The 19,280-nt window shown below is 44.2% G+C and overlaps 1 protein-coding gene across 3 annotated transcripts in view; it reads right to left on the bottom strand.

Moving 5' to 3' along the window:
- Positions 1-2,645: 2,645 nt before the first annotated feature.
- LOC138528723 (zinc finger protein 850-like) overlaps positions 2,646-19,280 on the bottom strand; it is a 162,031-nt gene continuing 145,396 nt past the window's right edge. For 2 of the 3 annotated variants that reach the window (XM_069640584.1, XM_069640585.1), the window contains one exon: positions 2,646-7,460. In XM_069640584.1, coding sequence (XP_069496685.1) covers positions 5,359-7,460 — 2,102 coding nt within the window. In that variant the 3' untranslated portion in view covers positions 2,646-5,358. The remainder of the gene's footprint in view (positions 7,461-19,280) is intronic. The other variant, XM_069640586.1, reaches the window with a different exon arrangement.

Genomic DNA, 19,280 nt, shown 5'->3' with positions numbered 1-19,280 from the left:
GGCAGATATCCATGCAATCAGTCTTCACAGTGCCAGATATCCATGCAATCAGGCTTCACAGTGCCAGATATCCACGCAATCACGCTTCACAGCGTAAGATATCCATGCAATCACACTGCACAGTGCCAGATATCCATGCAATCCCACCTCACAGTGGCAGATATCCATGCAACCTGGCTTCACAGTGCCAGATATCCATGCAATCACACTGCACAGTGCCAGATATCCATGCAATCCCACCTCACAGTGGCAGATATCCATGCAACCTGGCTTCACAGTGCCAGATATCCATGAAATCACACTGCACAGTGCCAGATATCCATGCAATCACGCTTCATGGTGGCAGATATCCATGCAATCACACTCCACAGTGGCAGATATCCATGCAATCACACTGCACAGTGCCAGATATCCATGCAATCACGCTCATGGTGGCAGATATCCATGCAATCACACTGCACAGTGCCAGATATCCATGCAATCACGCTTCACGGTGGCAGATATCCATGCAATCACACTGCACAGTGCCAGATATCCATGCAATCACACCTCACGGTGGCAGATATCCATGCAATCAGGCTTCACAGTGCCAGATATCCATGCAATCACACTGCACAGTGCCAGATATCCATGCAATCATGCCTCACGGTGGCAGATATCCATGCAATCAGGCTTCACAGTGCCAGATATCCATGCAATCATGCTTCACGGTGGCAGATATCCATGTAATCAGGCTTCACAGTGCCAAATATCCATGCAATCACGCCTCACGGTGGCAGGTATCCATGCAATCAGGCTTCACAGTGCCAGATATCCATGCACTCACACTGCAGTGCCAGATATCCATGCAATTACGCCTCACGGTGGCAGATATCCATGCAATCAGGCTTCACAGTGCCAGATATCCATGCAGCCACACTACACAGTGCCAGATATCCATGCAGTCACGCCTCACAGTTGCAGATATCCATGCAATCACGCCTCACAGTGGCAGATATCCATGCAATCAGGCTTCACAGTGCCAGATATCCATGCATTCACACTGCACAGTGCCAGATATCCATGCAATCACGCCTCACAGTGGCAGATATCCATGCAATCAGGCTTCACAGTGTCAGATATCCATGCAATCACGCTTCACGGTGGCAGATATCCATGCAATCAGGCTTCACAGTGCCAGATATCCATGCAATCACACTGCACAGTGCCAGATATCCATGCAATCATGCTTCATGGTGGCAGATATCCATGCAATCAGTCTTCACGGTGCTAGATATCCATTCAATCACACTGCACAGTGCCGGATATCCATGCAGTCACGCCTCACAGTGGCAGATATCCATGCAATCACACCTCACGGTGGCAGATATCCATGCAATAAGGCATCACAGTGCCAGATATCCATGCAATCACACTGCACAGTGCCAGTTATCCATGCAATCACACCTCATGGTGGCAGATATCCATGCAATCAGGCTTCACAGTGCCAGATATCCATGCAGCCACACTACACAGTGCCATATATCCATGCAATCACACCTCATGGTGGCAGATATCCATGCAATCAGTCTTCACAGTGCCAGATATCCATGCAATCAGGCTTCACAGCGCCAGATATCCATGCAATCAGGCTACACAGTGCCAGATATCCACGCAATCACGCTTCACAGCGCCAGATATCCATGCAATCACACTGCACAGTGCCAGATATCCATGCAATCACACCTCACAGTGGCAGATATCCATGCAATCACGCCTCACGGTGGCAGATATCCATGAAATCACGCTTCACGGTGGCAGATATCCATGCAATCAGGCTTCATAGTGCCAGATATCCATGCAATCACACTGCACAGTGCCAGATATCATGCAGTTATGCCTTACAGTGGCAGATATCCATGCAATCACACCTCACTGTGGCAGATATCCATGCAATCAGGGTTCACAGTGCCAGATATCCATGCAATCACACTGCACTGTGCCAGATATCCATACAATCACGCTTCGCTGTGGCAGATATCCATGCAATCAGGCTTCACAGTACCAGATAGCCATGCAATCACCACAGTGCCAGATATCCATGCAATCAAGCTTCACAGTGCCAGATATCCACGCAATCACGCTGCACAGTGCCAGATATCCATCCAATCAAGCTTCACGGTGCAAGATATCCATGTAATCACGCTTCATCGTGGCAGATAGCCGTGCAATCACACCTCACTTGGTCCCTATTGTCCCCCCTCCACGCACTTCCTGTTTTGTGCAGTGCATGATCTGAATGTACCACTCCGAGTAAGATAGTTTGTCTTGATTTCCTTTTGTCTTCCCCTCCCATGCATGGTTGCACTTTGAAACACTTGTTTATAAGCGCATAATAAACAACCAAATATTTCTCATATTGCTTAAAATAGAGCAATTTAGGTGGTGATAATACTTTTTGAAGTAACAAACATTTTCAGATTTTAATATCTGATAAAAGGCAGATACAATATCTCAGTTATAAGGGGCTATGAAGATCACTTGGTCTAGTCCTATGCTCCTTTATCGTACATTATGTTAGACTAACAATCACTTGACATGGATATATTTAACATAGGTTGAGTAAATTAACGTCAAGACATTGCTAAATAAAATCGACACAAAGCAAGATAAGAATACATTTTATTAGTATTATTGAATAGTTAGGACTTCAAAGTTAAATGGAATTGCATGCAAATAGTGCTTTAATGAATTATATGTTGCGATGAAATATTTATTCTGGGAAGTATTTTCTCAGAACAATATTTTGCAAATATTACCTTTAGCCTAGAAAATGCACCTTCTGGCACAAAACATGCATGGGCTGAATGGAAAAACCTCAAAGGAGACCATCATTGAAGTATATGCGCAAGTGTTGATGACAATATGTAGCACAATATTTGACACATGCACACAATTATTACGAAATGTATATACAACAAAAAGCTGTTCATTTGGTTGTACCCAAACAGGTTCACTAGCAGACCTTTTGGTAAGGTGCACTTATCCGATTATGAGAGATGTTATTTTACTGGATGACAGGGCAGGGCGGAAGTAAGAAATTGGACAGAGTAGTTTGTACTGTATCATTTACCTGTCAGCGCTTCAAGCTACAGCAACTGGCCACATCTTTCTTCTGAACAATACCCAGAACAGCTCAATCCGAGTACGAGCCATGTAACCATTGCACACTCCACTCTGGTGTGTGAGTTTAGGTTTAGCCACAACACAAAATTCCCAAAATACAATTCCCTGTGCGCTCAACTCCCTATGACGGCAAGCTTCCCTGTAAACGGCATAATCTTGGTAGGGCTTGACTCTTTGTAGAGTGAGAAGGGGTGGGGCCAAACGCGTGTTCCCTGTAAATGGCATAATCTTGGTAGGGCTTGGCTCTTTGTAGAGTGAGAAGGGGTGGGGTCAAACGCGTGTTCCCTGTAAACGGCATAATCTTGGTAGGGCTTGACTCTTTGTAGAGTGAGAAGGGGTGGGGCCAAACGCGTATTCCCTGTAAACGGCATAATCTTGGTAGGGCTTGACTCTTTGTAGAGTGAGAAGGGGTGGGGTCAAACGCGTGTTCCCTGTAAACGGCATAATCTTGGTAGGGCTTGACTCTTTGTAGAGTGAGAACGGGTGGGGCCAAACGCGTGTTCCCTGTAAATGGCATAATCTTGGTAGGGCTTGACTCTTTGTAGAGTGAGAAGGGGTGGGGCCAAACGCGTGTTCCCTGTAAATGGCATAATCTTGGTAGGGCTTGGCTCTTTGTAGAGTGAGAAGGGGTGGGGTCAAACGCGTGTTCCCTGTAAACGGCATAATCTTGGTAGGGCTTGACTCTTTGTAGAGTGAGAAGGGGTGGGGCCAAACGCGTGTTCCCTGTAAATGGCATAATCTTGGTAGGGCTTGACTCTTTGTAGAGTGAGAAGGGGTGGGGCCAAACGCGTGTTCCCTGTAAACGGCATAATCTTGGTAGGGCTTGACTCTTTGTAGAGTGAGAAGGGGTGGGGCCAAACGCGTGTTCCCTGTAAACGGCATAATCTTGGTAGGGCTTGACTCTTTGTAGAGTGAGAAGGGGTGGGGCCAAACGCGTGTTCCCTGTAAACGGCATAATCTTGGTAGGGCTTGACTCTTTGTAGAGTGAGAAGGGGTGGGGCCAAACGCGTGTTCCCTGTAAATGGCATAATCTTGGTAGGGCTTGACTCTTTGTAGAGTGAGAAGGGGTGGGGCCAAACGCGTGTTCCCTGTAAACGGCATAATCTTGGTAGGGCTTGACTCTTTGTAGAGTGAGAAGGGGTGGGGCCAAACGCGTGTTCCCTGTAAACGGCATAATCTTGGTAGGGCTTGACTCTTTGTAGAGTGAGAAGGGGTGGGGCCAAACGCGTGTTCCCTGTAAACGGCATAATCTTGGTAGAGCTTGACTCTTTGTAGAGTGAGAAGGGGTGGGGTCAAACGCGTGTTCCCTGTAAACGGCATAATCTTGGTAGGGCTTGACTCTTTGTAGAGTGAGAAGGGGTGGGGCCAAACGCGTGTTCCCTGTAAACGGCATAATCTTGGTAGGGCTTGACTCTTTGTAGAGTGAGCAGGGGTGGGACCCAACGCGTGTTCCTTGTAAACGGCATAATCTTGGTAGGGCTTGACTCTTTGTAGAGTGAGAAGGGGTGGGGCCAAACGCGTGTTCCCTGTAAACGGCATAATCTTGGTAGGGCTTGACTCTTTGTAGAGTGAGAAGGGGTGGGGCCAAACGCGTGTTCCCTGTAAACGGCATAATCTTGGTAGGGCTTGACTCTTTGTAGAGTGAGAAGGGGTGGGGCCAAACGCGTGTTCCCTGTAAACGGCATAATCTTGGTAGGGCTTGACTCTTTGTAGAGTGAGAAGGGGTGGGGCCAAACGCGTGTTCCCTGTAAACGGCATAATCTTGGTAGGGCTTGACTCTTTGTAGAGTGAGAAGGGGTGGGGCCAAACGCGTGTTCCCTGTAAACGGCATAATCTTGGTAGGGCTTGACTCTTTGTAGAGTGAGAAGGGGTGGGGCCAAACGCGTGTTCTCTGTAAACGGCATAATCTTGGTAGGGCTTGACTCTTTGTAGAGTGAGAAGGGGTGGGGCCAAACGCGTGTTCCCTGTAAACGGCATAATCTTGGTAGGGCTTGACTCTTTGTAGAGTGAGAAGGGGTGGGGCCAAACGCGTGTTCCCTGTAAACGGCATAATCTTGGTAGGGCTTGACTCTTTGTAGAGTGAGAAGGGGTGGGGCCAAACGCGTGTTCCCTGTAAACGGCATAATCTTGGTAGGGCTTGACTCTTTGTAGAGTGAGAAGGGGTGGGGCCAAACGCGTGGGCTTCCACTACCTTCACCCTCTGTTCACTTGCATGTCTATTTGGTGCTGTTTTTTCTGGTGCTGGAATACGGTTGATAATCGGGTAAATCGTTTTTTACATTCACTACATTCATATGGCTTTTCTCCTGTATGTCTGCGTTCATGCCGGACAAGATTAGATTTTATGCTGAATTTCTTATCACACTCATTACACTGATATAGTTTTTCATCCAAGTGTATTCGCTGGTGAATTATAAGGTAAGACTGAGTTCGGAATTTCTTACCACAGTCCATACATGCATGTGGCTTTTCGCCTGTATGTATTCTCTTATGAAGACTCATATACGAGGACTGTCTGAAACTCTCCCCGCATGTATCACATTTATATGGTCTTTCACCTGTATGTGTTCTCTCATGTTGGAGAAGGGAGGAGGACGTCCGGAACCTCATCCTGCATTCATTGCATGGGTATGGCTTCTCGTCCGTGTGTATCTTGAGATGTGTGTTGAGGGTTGATCGCTGCCGGAAATGTTTCCCACATTCCTTGCATGTGTAAGGTTTCTCACCAGAGTGGACTCTCTTGTGTAATCTAAGGTTTGATATCGATTTGAATCTCTTTCCGCATTGATTGCATCCAATCAGTTGTTCAGTTGTGTGCACTTTCAGGTGGTTGGCCAGGCTAGATGACCACCTGAAACTCAACCCACACATTTTACAATTAAACGGTTTCTCCGCTGTGTGAATTTTCTGATGATTGACCAAGTGCTGGGTGAGGCTGAAGGTCTTCCCACATACTGGACACGTATAAGGTTTTTCTGTTGTATGCGTTAGCTCATGTTTGCGAAGGTCTGCTTGCATACGGAAGCGGCATCCACAGTCATTGCATGCAAATGGTTTCTCTCCAGTGTGTATACTCTGATGGGTGACTAGACTTGATGATTGACGAAAACACTTCCCACATTCTGTACATTTATACGGTTTTGCTCCTATATGAATACTATAGTGACTGGAAAGGTGTGTTGAACGTCTGAAATGTTTCCCACATTCTTTACATGTATGTGGCTTCTCACCGGTGTGTGTTAGTTGGTGTTGTTTAAGAAATGATAAATGGAGGAATGCCTTTCCGCACTCGGCACACGTGTGTGGTTTATCACCTTTGTGTATTAGCTGGTGCTTTGCCAGGTTGGAAGACTGGTTGAAGCTTCTCCCACATTCATTGCATGTATACGGTTTCTCGCCTGTGTGTATACGCTGATGTGTGGTTAAGTGTACAAATTGACTGAAGTCCCGACCACATTCACTACAGGCATATGGTTTTTCTTTTGTGTGGATTCTCTGGTGTATGATTAATCGTGATGGATGAGTAAAGGATTTTCCACAGGTCTTGCATGTACATGGGTTTTCACCCGTATTAACTGTATAGTGTTCAGAAGGCTCACATAAAGATTTTCCACATTCTTTAGATGTATACCGTTTCTGTCCTTTGTGTATTCTCTGATGTAGAGCAAGGTGAGCCGACTTCCTGAAACTCTTCTCACAATCCTTACAAGGGAACAGCTTCTCTTCTGTGTGTATCTGTTGGTGGGCTAGAAGGTCTGAGGAGTTGCTGAAATCCTTTCCACAGGCATCAGACACATATATTTCATTGACAGCATGTCCCCTCTGATGTAGGATTAGATTTGCTGGTTGGATGAAGCGCTTTTCACATTCAGTACATGCACAGAAATTTTCAGTGTGCATCATATGATGGCACACCACAGACGGCGAATGCCCGATATCTTCTCCATATTCATGACCAGAGCATGGTTTTTCAGCTGTATGTATTTGCTTTGTTCTATTCAAGCTGGAAGACTGCTCAAAGCTCTTCACAAGTACACTACAAGTAAATTCTTTCTTTACTTTTTCCCTAGACTCACTGGCATCTGCTTTATATTTGATGAAAGGACTTTGTCGGTTTTCTTTTGAGGTCCTCAGTTTCTTCTGTGAAGTGTCTTGTCTTTTGGCAGATTCTCTCACCATTAAATCGAGGATGTACCTCTCTTTGGCTTTTCTTGTTAATATCGGACGTGGGTTGGTTGCTTCAGTAAATCTGCAATTATTCTCGTTTGTACATTTCTTAGTTTGCCCATTTCCTGCTGAAAAGAAAGAATTCCAGGTATTAACCTAACATGACAGAGACAAAGTGTAATTGGCAAAAAATAGCATAATTATCTTTCAGTATTTGAAATAGTCTGCACCTTTAGTCTCTAACCTTTCAATCTTCTTTTAAATTAAAGTATTACCAATAAGAAATGCAATACTAAGAAAAACCTTTACAAAAGTGTGATCACAATCATTCTATGTTTTACATTGAAATGCCTGGAATCATTCAAGCTACTGTTAGTGACTTCAATACAGCACTCCAACTAAGTCAATGCCTAGTCTGGGATGCCCAAGGGAAGCCCTTATTTATATATTTTTATGACAAGTTCATAAATCTGGATGATAAACCCATGTATAACGCCCCTCTCTTTGAATCCCCCTGACCTCACTGAGCCAAGAAGTAGGTTTGTTTGGCAAATTAAAAGATTTATTTGAAAAAATTAAACAATATATATATGTGTCACACTTTTATGAATAAATTAATATTTGATAGCACACTTATGAATATAATGTTGATCAACAATGGGTAATGTTACAATTGCACACTATTTTCAATCAGTGATGAGTTAGTATAGAAAGGATAAGGTAGCAGAGAATACTTTTATGGTTTCAAGGAAAAGCAATGATGGAAAGAATGCAGCACAGAAATAAACTGATATGGTTTCAACAAGAGATAATATGATCACTTTTCCTTGTGACAATTCACTCCCCCCCTATGCAATATAAAGAGATGGAAAAGAGATCACACAGTTTTCAGGAATGCAAACAAAATACAATACAAATTCCAGTTCCCCCCTAGCAAGCTTAGAGCAACCGGTATGCTTTAAAACAGGCAGAAATACTTTTAAATGTGATTTGCAATGAAGTGAAAAAAATGCTAAAAATTATTTTAATTCCCTAAAGGAGATTCAGGGTAGATGACAGCTACTTTGAATTAGATCAGGTCAACACTAGCAATTATTCATGAATGATTATCAGGTTCAAAACGGAGTTCAGCAGTTGCAAGCAAAAGACAGCTAGTTTTGACAGGTGGAGAAATTGAGTCAAATTGCAATTCGCGGCACTTTTTCCGAGTGCGTCGATCGCGATTACGGAAAAACTATAAGGAATAGAAAGTCGGTTCAAAAGATACGGACGATTTAGTGGAGGTGGATTCTCAGAAATAAAGTAAGATTCAAATGACACTTTCACAGGTTTGAAATCACAGAATGGACACACGATTTCTATGCAGTTCTAAATAGGTTGAAATGGATGGGATGCGATTATTTTAGACTAAGAGATTGGTTCTGCGCAGTTCTGGCTGGATACTCACACTATAAATTTGAAATAGGCCGTCAAGATCTGGTCAACAGGTTTAGACTGGACTTCTAGCGGGTGGTTTTGAAGTCACAGCTATCTGGGTCAGCTCTGCTCTGCTGGTCTGGATCTCTGGTTCTGGCAAAAGTTCTTGGCACTGCACAGCGGTCTGGTCTGCGGTTCTGGATACAGCTCTGCTTTCTGGGTCTGGTTCTATCCAGAATCAAACAGCTCGCCCGGCTGTTGAATAGTTTGGTTAGGTGGCTGGATTCTGAGGCCTGCTGAGAAGATTTCAGCTTTTGATTCAGGCCTCTCTGCTTCAAGTTCTGGAGTCTATCTGGAGTCTATGGTCCTTCTGGATATTGTCTGGTCCGGCAAAGTGCTGCGCAAGAAAGTGGAAAGAGCACTCCCTACCTGGGTCTCAGTGGCTCTTTTTATGTCTTTTGAAAGTGGATGGGAAGGCTCACTTTCTATGCCCAACCCTCTAAGGATCCTGATAGGCTAGAGGATTCTCTGTCCTTTAACTGGATAACTGAGTTGTGAGTCAGAGTGATGCTACCCTTTTACAATCTATTGAAGAAATGCCCCTTTGCTTTTACTTAGAAAATGAATTTTTCATAGCAAACAGGTTTCCCAGATACACACGTGGTTCATAATACATATACACATCACAAATGAATTAAGACAGGTCTCTGTTCAGGCCCCCTGTTCCTGTAAGCTTGGGTTCATAAACAACAACATTTTGCGCTTTTAGTGGGTTTTGCCCTGGTCGGTTCGGCATCAAATCTTCCCCGGAGGTACACCCCCTCTCTGGGCACATTACAATAAGTTTTCAATTTTCAGAGATAACCACAGTGTCTGTAATATTAATAATCGCGGGGTTTGGTCTCAGAACATCAAACAGACTTGAGCTCAGTCTCAAATTGTGGGTACATTTTTCATATTAAGAATCTCTAAATTGTACATTTCTGTCAGCTTGTTACAATATTTTATAAGCAATTTAATAAAACATATATTTTCTGGGCTCTCTGAATCCACAATGGTTTGTCTCCGCCCCTAGCTGGCTGAGTCAGATGTCACATGGCCTGTCTCTCCCAAAGCAGTTGTTGTTGACAGTTCACACCCAATATCAGCATAACCCATTCAGCTGAAGGCATCCTTTGTTTGGTTTTTCCTGCTAGCAGGGCATTAGTCCAGGGTGCCACTCTCCATTTGATTAACAGAAACGTGTGATTTCCTGCCTTCTGGTGTGGAGTTCTGAGGTGTGACAGCTTCCCATGGACAGAGGCCTCTTGAACTTTTAATTAAATCAGACTGCCTTCTGGTATAGGGCCTGGAAACAGTAGGTGTGAAGAATTCTCATTGACCAGGAAGGCTTTGAAGTCCCAGCTGACTCAGGTTCCTTTTCAGCTCCTGAAATACAGGTCTCCTGTCAGAGTTTAGATCGCTAGCACCGGTCAGTGTCAAACACTGGTACTGCACCCATTTATTTGGCAGCTGTCTTGAATTAATGTATTTCAAAAAGGGGATTTTACTTGATGGCATATGATCCTTGCTAACATTGTATTGATGTAGATTCTGCAGTAGAGTACTGTAGAACACCCAACCAGACGTTGGATTTTTGTTTGGTGGTTTTGTGCCCATGATTTTAGCAATTTTTGACATCAATTAAAACTGATTTTGAACAGCACCATATTCCTTTGCACTGATTTTGCTCTGTGTGCAGCCAAAGGATAGGGTCTGGCAATGGTCTCCTGTATTAACTAGCTTGCAATGTTTGAAATATGCATTTTGAGCTTGCATTCAGAGAAACAAAGGTGATTTCAAAGTGCTTTTTGAGCTAACAGGCACTGCTGTTTTTCCTTCGGCACCACGTTTCACTCAAGGCGCTTCTGGCCCATCATGCTCGAACTGGTGGGTGGCAGGTCAGGCGACCATTTTGGTGTGCGCAAAACCGCGCGGTTTTCCTGGATTCTGGCGCCAATGTGCGCTTTTCGGCCATCTTGGATTTTCTAAGCCCACAGCACCAAATGTTGCAGCATAATAACTCGAAGATGGGTCAATACACCTGACATTACTAAGTAGGTACTTTTCAGTAGACAGGTTTGTCTCATGCCTATATTCTGCAATGTAATTAATCCCTGTAGAAAAGACTACAAAGAGCCACGCGTTACAGACAAGAAACTGTTTTCTTTCCAGCAGGGAACTGTGATAACGAGTAATAAAAGTGTCAAATCAACTGAAAAATGTTTTGCAAATGTTCATTCGCAGCGCAGCCACTTACTTCTAAAGTAACATAACTAGGTCTACAAGGGGTGGATTAACACCCATTTAGTAGAACATTGAAAAATATTTTTATTTCTCAATTTTATTTTTGCAAAATATGCAATATCAAGTTTTTAAATGTCATGCAGCTTAATGGATTTCAATAACCTATCTGTAGGGTGGCGGGTATTCTCAGTAGAATTAAGGGGATAACAACAGAAAAAAGGAAATACCTTCCTACTTGCATGCTACACAGAATACAAAATGATGAAAAAAGCTAATTAGAATACCTTTACTCTAGCAACATGTATAAAATATTGTCAGACATGTAAACAACAAGATTACCTAACACTAAGTCTCTTTGCAGTTGGTATCTGTTTTAGAATCACATGCTATGGATAGTAGGCCCTGCATTGTTAGACTGAGAGTAATTATACCTTATCAAACAAAGTTAGGTGTCAATGGGGGCATCCCTGTAGGGGGCATCATGAATAAGAGGTATGTGCCCATAGCTTTCACAGAGTTTTTATATATGCTTTTCTGTAATGATACAGACCCTATAGTGTGGTGCTTGTAGGCCATCTTTATATATTTACACGACAGCCTAATTGTAAATCTCTAGTTGCCAAGGCAAAGAATAGTAGTTTCCTGCAACCCATGAATATATGAGACGAAACCCCATACTTAACAAAATGCATTCTGTGAGCATTCTATGTACCACTGTGTTGCAAACAAAGGCAGAGTTGGTGAATTATTTGTGGTACAATTTTACTTTCCAATCTGGTTATTATATGGGAGTATGCACACATGCAACATTTTGAGAAGTCAAAGGGGACAGGGTCTGCCCCCAGCTAGTGGATGTTTGACCTGGAGAAGGTTTACATGAGATCCCCAGACAACTCTCACTGGGACCCCAAAGAAAGGCAGAACATTTCTTTGTTTCACCATTGAGAAATGTACCTACTGTTTCGGTTTTGTTAAGAAAAACAACGTTGTGCCAGTCTCTTTTTGCTTTCCACTCAAGTCCCCGTGACACTCTCCAGATGAAAACCATCTCGGGAAGATAGCTCAGGGGCAACGTACTCACCTTGGAAGCAAGATAACATGGAGCAACACAGGCTCGATCCCCCGGTCCGCGCTTAGAAACCTCTGGGTATTAAGCACGTTATAAATAACCATTCATATGTTACTGCCTTGCATGTAGCGTCCAGCAGCGCATTTGATAGAAAAGAGTTTAACTCCTGTTGCCCTTATTTAATTGGATCTTGGTGTTGCCCTTATTTAATTGGATCTTGGTTACAAGGGAGATGCATGTGATTGGTCGCAACATGAATGCATACACTACTATACATTTGCTATCCCCAACTTTTATAAAATGGGCTTTCTGTGCAATTACATACGCCTCAATGATTGCCTTGTATTTCTAATAGTTTTCATTCTGTGTATGTAGATCATGGCCACACTCCCGCACCCCAACCGCTGGTGTAGGCTACTTTCTGCAATGGCTTGGGTTTCCCTGACGAATTGCAGTAGTTCAAGTGATTAGGCGATTTACATATGAATTTCAGTTAGAACCTTGGGTGTGCCATTAACACCTCCTTGTCCTTTTGTATTGCCCAGAACGGCTCTTCCACTGACAGCCTTTAACCCGCTGACTATGGAAGTTACTGCCACCGAGAAGGAATCTTTGAAACTCAGGTGTTTCAGCAAGCTTTTTTGCGTAGGTTGCAAAAGATAAAGCAGTAGCCTTTAAAGAACTATGTTGAATTCTCAACTAGGAGCTGGTTTAGATAATGGTAGAGGTTCCTTCCATGAAAGCCTTCATTTCTGGGACCTTAACCACGTCAAAATGATGTTTTGGATAGAAGTACCTTTAGTGAACTGTGCGCTTAGAATTGAGGGACCTGGACACCATTTAGCTCCTACTGGGTGCAACTGAGCTCCGGAAGATCCCTTTCACAGAGAATAGAAGGCATTCATCTCGGCACATGGTGAATTAGTCTACTGGTAGCATAGATAGGCCAACCTGCTATTACTCCCAATAGGAAGGAAGTGGTGGCGTCTTAACAAGTCACTGTCAGTCTGCTGTAAAGAACGCATGTCCTTTCTGGCAAACAAAGACCAAGCTTGTGAAAGAGCACACTTCCAGAAACCTTCCCGTAGAGAAGGACAGGCTGCAAAGAGGGGTCCCTAGGATAAACTGGGAAATGTTGAACGTAAAATAAAATGTTTAAAGTTTAGTAAATGAGATCTTTCTTCCTTAGCCCTACTCCTAAATGTTTGTTTACTTCTTTGCCTGCAGGGAAGCAGTGAAAAACAGTGCTATTTTTTGGAGGGCTTCTCTTTAGAAGAGCAAAAAACTGAAAAGAACCAGCTGCAAAGGTATTTGGATCATATCCCCTCAACCCCCCAACAGAACACACTTTCCTATGGATGTCCATAGAGAGCCAGGCAATGTTCTTGTCTTTGTTTGGAAAAGTGTGTGCCAAAAAAAAATGACACTTGCATCAATCAATTTTTCGTGTGACTCAGCCTAACTTCTGCATTTTCTTCATATATAAATTGTTGAACACCCCCACACCCCCCTCAATACATGGTACCAAATGGGACAGAGGCGTGCCTATTGCCAAAACGACATATTTAATTTTGACATGCAGCAAAGTTAATGAGGCGCTCACACCTTTCTTCAGTCCCTCTGCCATTGTTTGAAGTATTTGAATATACCACATCACCTATAGTGTGGAGTCTAGAGAAACCCAACTGTGGTGGACCTGCATGATTGCCACAAATGTACATAAAACTCTCACCAGTAGCCATGACTGAGCTGTTCACAACAGGGTTAATGTGAGGGTGTAGAAGGAGACTGACAAGGAGGGGTTATTTGGTGGGCTATACACTATTATGTAACTCAAGAAAACCTAACTCTCCCTACTTCTAAGGGGCTTACCCTGCCTCAACCTAGGAAAACTACTTTAGTGAACTGTCAGAACGTACGTCAAAAATAAATGTTCCCTGTCATCCGTCAGAAAAACCAACTAATCGAACCTTAGCACTATAAACAAAAATCGTTAAAGTGAAGCCTGCGTTTCCTCCACCAGGAGAATAACTCCCTTCTCCTGGCTGCTTCAGTTTTATAGTAGAAGTAACTCCTTCAATGTCCCATCACAAGGGTCCAGAGGAATGACTCCCTTCTCCTGGTCCTTCTATAAAAGGTCCCAAGGTGATCTTTAAGCAGAAAGCTTGGATCAGTCTCTTTAACTGCTTCCAAGAAGTAGAAAAGGTCATAGCCTTATCTGGCTTCCATTTAACACTCTGATGATGGATATCTTTTCGAGGGTTCTCTGCATCCTTCTTGCATGTCTCTCTCCGGATACCTATATCCAAAGGCTGTGGCGCGGAAAACATATATAGTAAGCAAGGACGAACATCGTTCCCACTGGTGCCGAAAAATATACAGTGAGCATAGCCAAAGACCATGGTGCTGACAAATATACAGTAGGCACGGACAAACGACATGAACAGTTGTGCCGAAAAATATACAGTGGGCCCGGCCGAGCCACTGGCCATGTCCAAAGGCCCCGCCGTGCCCACTGGCCAAAGGCCCCAAAAAATCTACAGAGGGCATGGATATTAAAAAAAACTGGTATAACAAAACCTTTGAAATTCATCGCATTGGGAAACTCAGGACTAGCTTAAGTGGGCACTAAAACATGTTAGTGCCCACAGCCAAATGTTCTGTGCTAGTCTGGAGAATGTGTCCCCAAAGTTTGTTTATGTAGAACATGGCTGTTATGCTGTCGGTTAGAACAAGGACTGTCTTTTGTACTAGCTGTGGTTTGAAAGCTTGAAGGGCTTTGAAGACTGCTAGTAATTCCAGAAGGGTGATATGTTTTGGGGATAAGGCATGTGTCCACACCCCGTGTGCGTGCAGTGTGATGGAGAAAGTGTGCTCCCCACCCTGTTAGGGATAAGTCTGTAATTAGAGTGGCTTTGGTAGCTGGTGTGTTGAAAGGTTTTTCTTTCAAATGGTTATTTTTGGACCACCACTGCAGCGATAGAACCCGAGGTTACAAAACCACCACTAGATCGTCCCATAGACCGCTTGCTTGTGACCATTGTTTCGCTAGCCACTCTTGCATTGGATGCATGCACAGTCGAGCATGTGGCACTAGATAAATGCAGGAAGCCATCATTCCTAGAAGGCACATTGCCTTTCGCGCAGTTACCTGACGACCGGCTATGTACTGAGGGGTTTGAAATAACATGTTTTGTACCCTCTCGTTGGAGGGTAAGGCCAAACAGTTGTTTGTTCGAATGAGTGCCCCTAGAAACTGTTTTACTTCACTAGGCACTAGACTAGACTTTTTCTCGTTGCTGGAGAATCCCAATCAGAACAGTAAGTTGACTGCCAGCTGGTAGTTTTGCCAACACATTTGGAGGTGTGTCTCCTATTATTAGCCAGTCGTCTAAGTAAGGGTACACTGGAATGGACTGCATTTTTAATTGTGCGGCCACTACTGCTAGGACCTTTGTAAACACTCTGGGGTCTGAGGCTATGCCGAATGGTAGCACCTTGAACTGGTAGCACATGTCCCCCACTTTGAATCCTAGGTATTTATTGTGCACTGGCAACATTGAAATATGAACGTATGTGTCACAGGTTTCCCCTTTTCTCACCTGTTTTCTCTGTTTTGCGGAGTCCTTTGTCAGGGTTTTCTTCCGAACAGTTCGGGTCTTGTACAAGCCCTCTCGGCCGTCTTCGGATTCCAGGATTCGTTCAGCTTCTTCGTCCGGGATCTGTGGAAACTCCAGGAAGTTAGGAATGGAGGCAGCACACGGAGGCGGTCTGCGTGGAACGCAGAAGAAACAGGATCAAGGAAGGTAGAAGGAAAGGAGAAGGAGGAAGGTCCGGGAACCAGGAAGCAACACAGTTCAGGAGAACGAACTACGGAGCACGTCAGGCCACAGCTATCGGTAGCGTTGAGACGTGCGGAACCACAGGGGAGTGGCTAATTTATAGAACGTGCTGCATAGGAGGTAAAGGTCGATAGACCGCGTTCCGTGTATACGGCCATGTTGGGTGTACTACAGCAAGTAACCCCTGATGTGCCAGGGACCAGGAAGACCAGAAAGGGCGTGATCGACGGATCATGACAGCATGCCCCCTTGTAAAACCCGTTCCACCAGGTTTACCTGGATGTATTCGGTGGAACCTTCTGAGCAATCTGGGGGAGTTCAAATTTGAGACTGGTTCCCAGGTACGTTCGCTGGGTGGATAACCTTTCCATTCCACCAGGTATTGAAGTTTGCCTCGTCTATATCGGGAATCACAAATACGAGAAACTTCATATTCCAGCTGGTCATTGACAAGCACAGGACTAGGTCTAAGAGTAGTCCGGGTAGTTTGGATGAAAGGCTTCAACAGGGATTTGTGAAAGACTGGATGTATCTTCTTCCAGGAGTCCGGGAGTTGGAGTCGAAAGGCCACAGGATTGAGGATCTCTTTTATAGAGAAGGGTCCATAATACCGGATAGCCAACTTGTTCGGTCTGAGATGTCGGGGTAGAAGTTTCGAGGATAGCCATACTTTATCCCCAATGGAGTATGAAGGCCCTGGTCTTCTCCCTGAATCTGCATAGTGTTTGGTTTGGATTTGCGCTCTTTCGAGATGTTCCTTGGCTTCTCTCTGAACATTTATGAGTGTTTCAATCCAGGAATCGACAGTAGGAACAGGTGTAGGGTGTGGAAGAACAGAAGGTAAGACCGAAGGGCGAAATCCTTGGCTGCTGAAAAAAGGGCTGGTCTTAACAGCCGAATGGTCCGAATTATTGTAAGCGAATTCGGCTACTGGTACTAAAAGTGACCAATCATCCTGGACTTTGGTAGAGAAACAACGAAGATATTGTTCTTAGGGTTTGATTTACTCGTTCTGTGACACCGAGGAGAGAGCTTGTTGAATCCCTAGTATCCTGCAGAGGTGTTTCCAGAACTGAGAGATATACTGGGGTCCTCTGTCCGATATGATCTTGGAAGGAAGTCCATGCAGTCGGAAGATGTCTTCCAGGAAAATACCAGCAAATTCTGAGGAGGATGGTAATTTATACAGAGGAGTAAAGTGAGCCATATGAGTGAATAGATCAATGGTGACCATGATAGTGCTATAACCTCTAGAAGGCGGCAATTCCACAATGAAGTCTGTAGCAATGATTTCCCATGGTCTGGTTGGTGGTGTAGGCTGTAATAAGAGACCTGCTGGTTTCTGGTTATCATGTTTGTTCTGATTACAGACGGAGCAAGATTGAATATACAGTTGTACATCGTTCTTCATCTTGGGCCACCAAAATTGTCTTTGTATTAGACGGAGGGTGTTGGAAATACCATGATGACCGGAATGAAGAGTATCATGGCAGAGATGTATTATTCTTTGTTGTAATTTTTGTGTAGGAATGACCAGATTGGTATCTTTGAACAAGTATTCGTCCTTGACTCTCAAGTTCCATTGATTCCTTTCTGAAATTCCTTTCAAAAGTTCCGAAGTCTGAGTTTGCATACGAATCTCTTCCAGGAGGTTGTTTGCTTGAGCTACGAATATGGTATGAGGAAACATCTTGGGATACGTCCGATCTTCCGGAGGTTCATAGTCTGGACGATTAGAAAGTGCATCAGCTATTACATTTTGGGTTCCAGGGACGTGGTGAATCTGAAACTGATATTGGGCAAAAAAGAAGGCCCACCGAGCTTGGCGACTATTCCTACATTCCAGGGCTTGCAGCACTTGTAGGTTTCGATGATCCGTGCGGACAAGGACCGGAAATTTGGCTCCTAGATGTAAATGACGCCATTCTGTGAAGGCTTGATGGATGGCTAGCAGCTCTTTTTCTAGGACAGAGTAATGGGTTTCACTAGGAGTTAATGTCCGAGAAAGGTAGGCGATGGGATGTTCCAAGCTATCCTCGAATTGCTGTTTTAGGACGGCTCCAATGGCGTAATTGGAGGCGTCTGTCTCCACTATGAATGGTCGATTAACATCAGGCTGAGCAAGAATGGAAGCTTGTGTAAATTCAGACTTTAACTGTTGGAAGGCTTTATCTTGGGCCATGGTCCAATGGAAGGGAACATCTTTTTTCAATAAGGCAATTATTGGTTGGACAATCTCGGAAAAGAAAGGTATGAATTTTCTATAGAAATTAGCCAAGCCCAGGAAGGATTGTATCTGTTTCACCGAGGCGGGGCTAGGCCAGGATAAAATAGCTTTAACCTTGGATTGATCCATACCGATACCATTGGGAGTAAGGACAAACCCTAGGTAGTGAACAGTAGAAGTATGGAAGATGCATTTCTCGGGCTTCGCCAGGAGTTTATTTTCGCGTAAGCGTTGTAATACTGCTTTCACATGTTCTTCGTGCTTGAGAGGGTCCTTCGAAAATATTAGAATATCATCCAGATAGACAATCACAAAAAGGAACAGCATGTCCGAGAACACTCGATCCATGAAACGTTGGAACACCGCTGGGGCATTAGCAAGTCCAAAGGGCATGACTAAGTATTCAGAATGCCCAAAGGGTGTTCTAAAGGCTGTTTTCCACTCGCCACCTTCCCTGATACGAATCAACTGATAGGCGCCCCTGAGATCCAGCTTGGTGAACACAACTGCGCCTCTTACTGCCTCCAGGATGTCTGAGATCAAGGGCAACGGATAGCGGTCCTTGAGAGTACATTGATTTAGACCTCGATAATCCAGACACGGTCTGAGTTCTTTAGTGTCTTTTTTAGGAACGAAGAACAGGGAGGCCCCTGATGGAGATTTAGATGGTCGTATGGTGCCATTTGCAAGATTTGTATCCAGGTATTCACGAAGGGCTTTCTTTTCAGGTTCTGATAGGATGAACATCCTTCCAAAAGGAATCACTGCGGAAGGTTCCGTTTCAATAGCACAATCTTCAGGTCTGTGGGGAGGTAAGGCCTGAACAATGGCAGAGGAGAAAACATCGGAATATTCCTGATAAGCCTCCAGAACCCGGATGATGTTTGAGACTGAGATTGTGTTCTGATGAGTTGTAGGAAATCCTTTCGATGGTGTAGGATCAAGGTCTGGATGTAAGCAGTGGGACATACAAAACTCAGAACGCAGGAACAAGGATCCCGCTGCCCAATTGATATAGGGGTTCTGTCTTTGACGCCAGGGCATTCCCAAAACCATGGGGTAATGGGCTGACTTGATGATGTCAAATCTTATCCTTTCTCGATGTTGA

The sequence above is a fragment of the Ambystoma mexicanum genome, chromosome 7q (assembly GCF_040938575.1).
Source record: "Ambystoma mexicanum isolate Mex_15411 chromosome 7q, UKY_AmexF1_1, whole genome shotgun sequence".
NCBI classification, from domain to species: domain Eukaryota; kingdom Metazoa; phylum Chordata; class Amphibia; order Caudata; family Ambystomatidae; genus Ambystoma; species Ambystoma mexicanum.
This window is presented reverse-complemented; position numbering and strand designations above follow the sequence as displayed.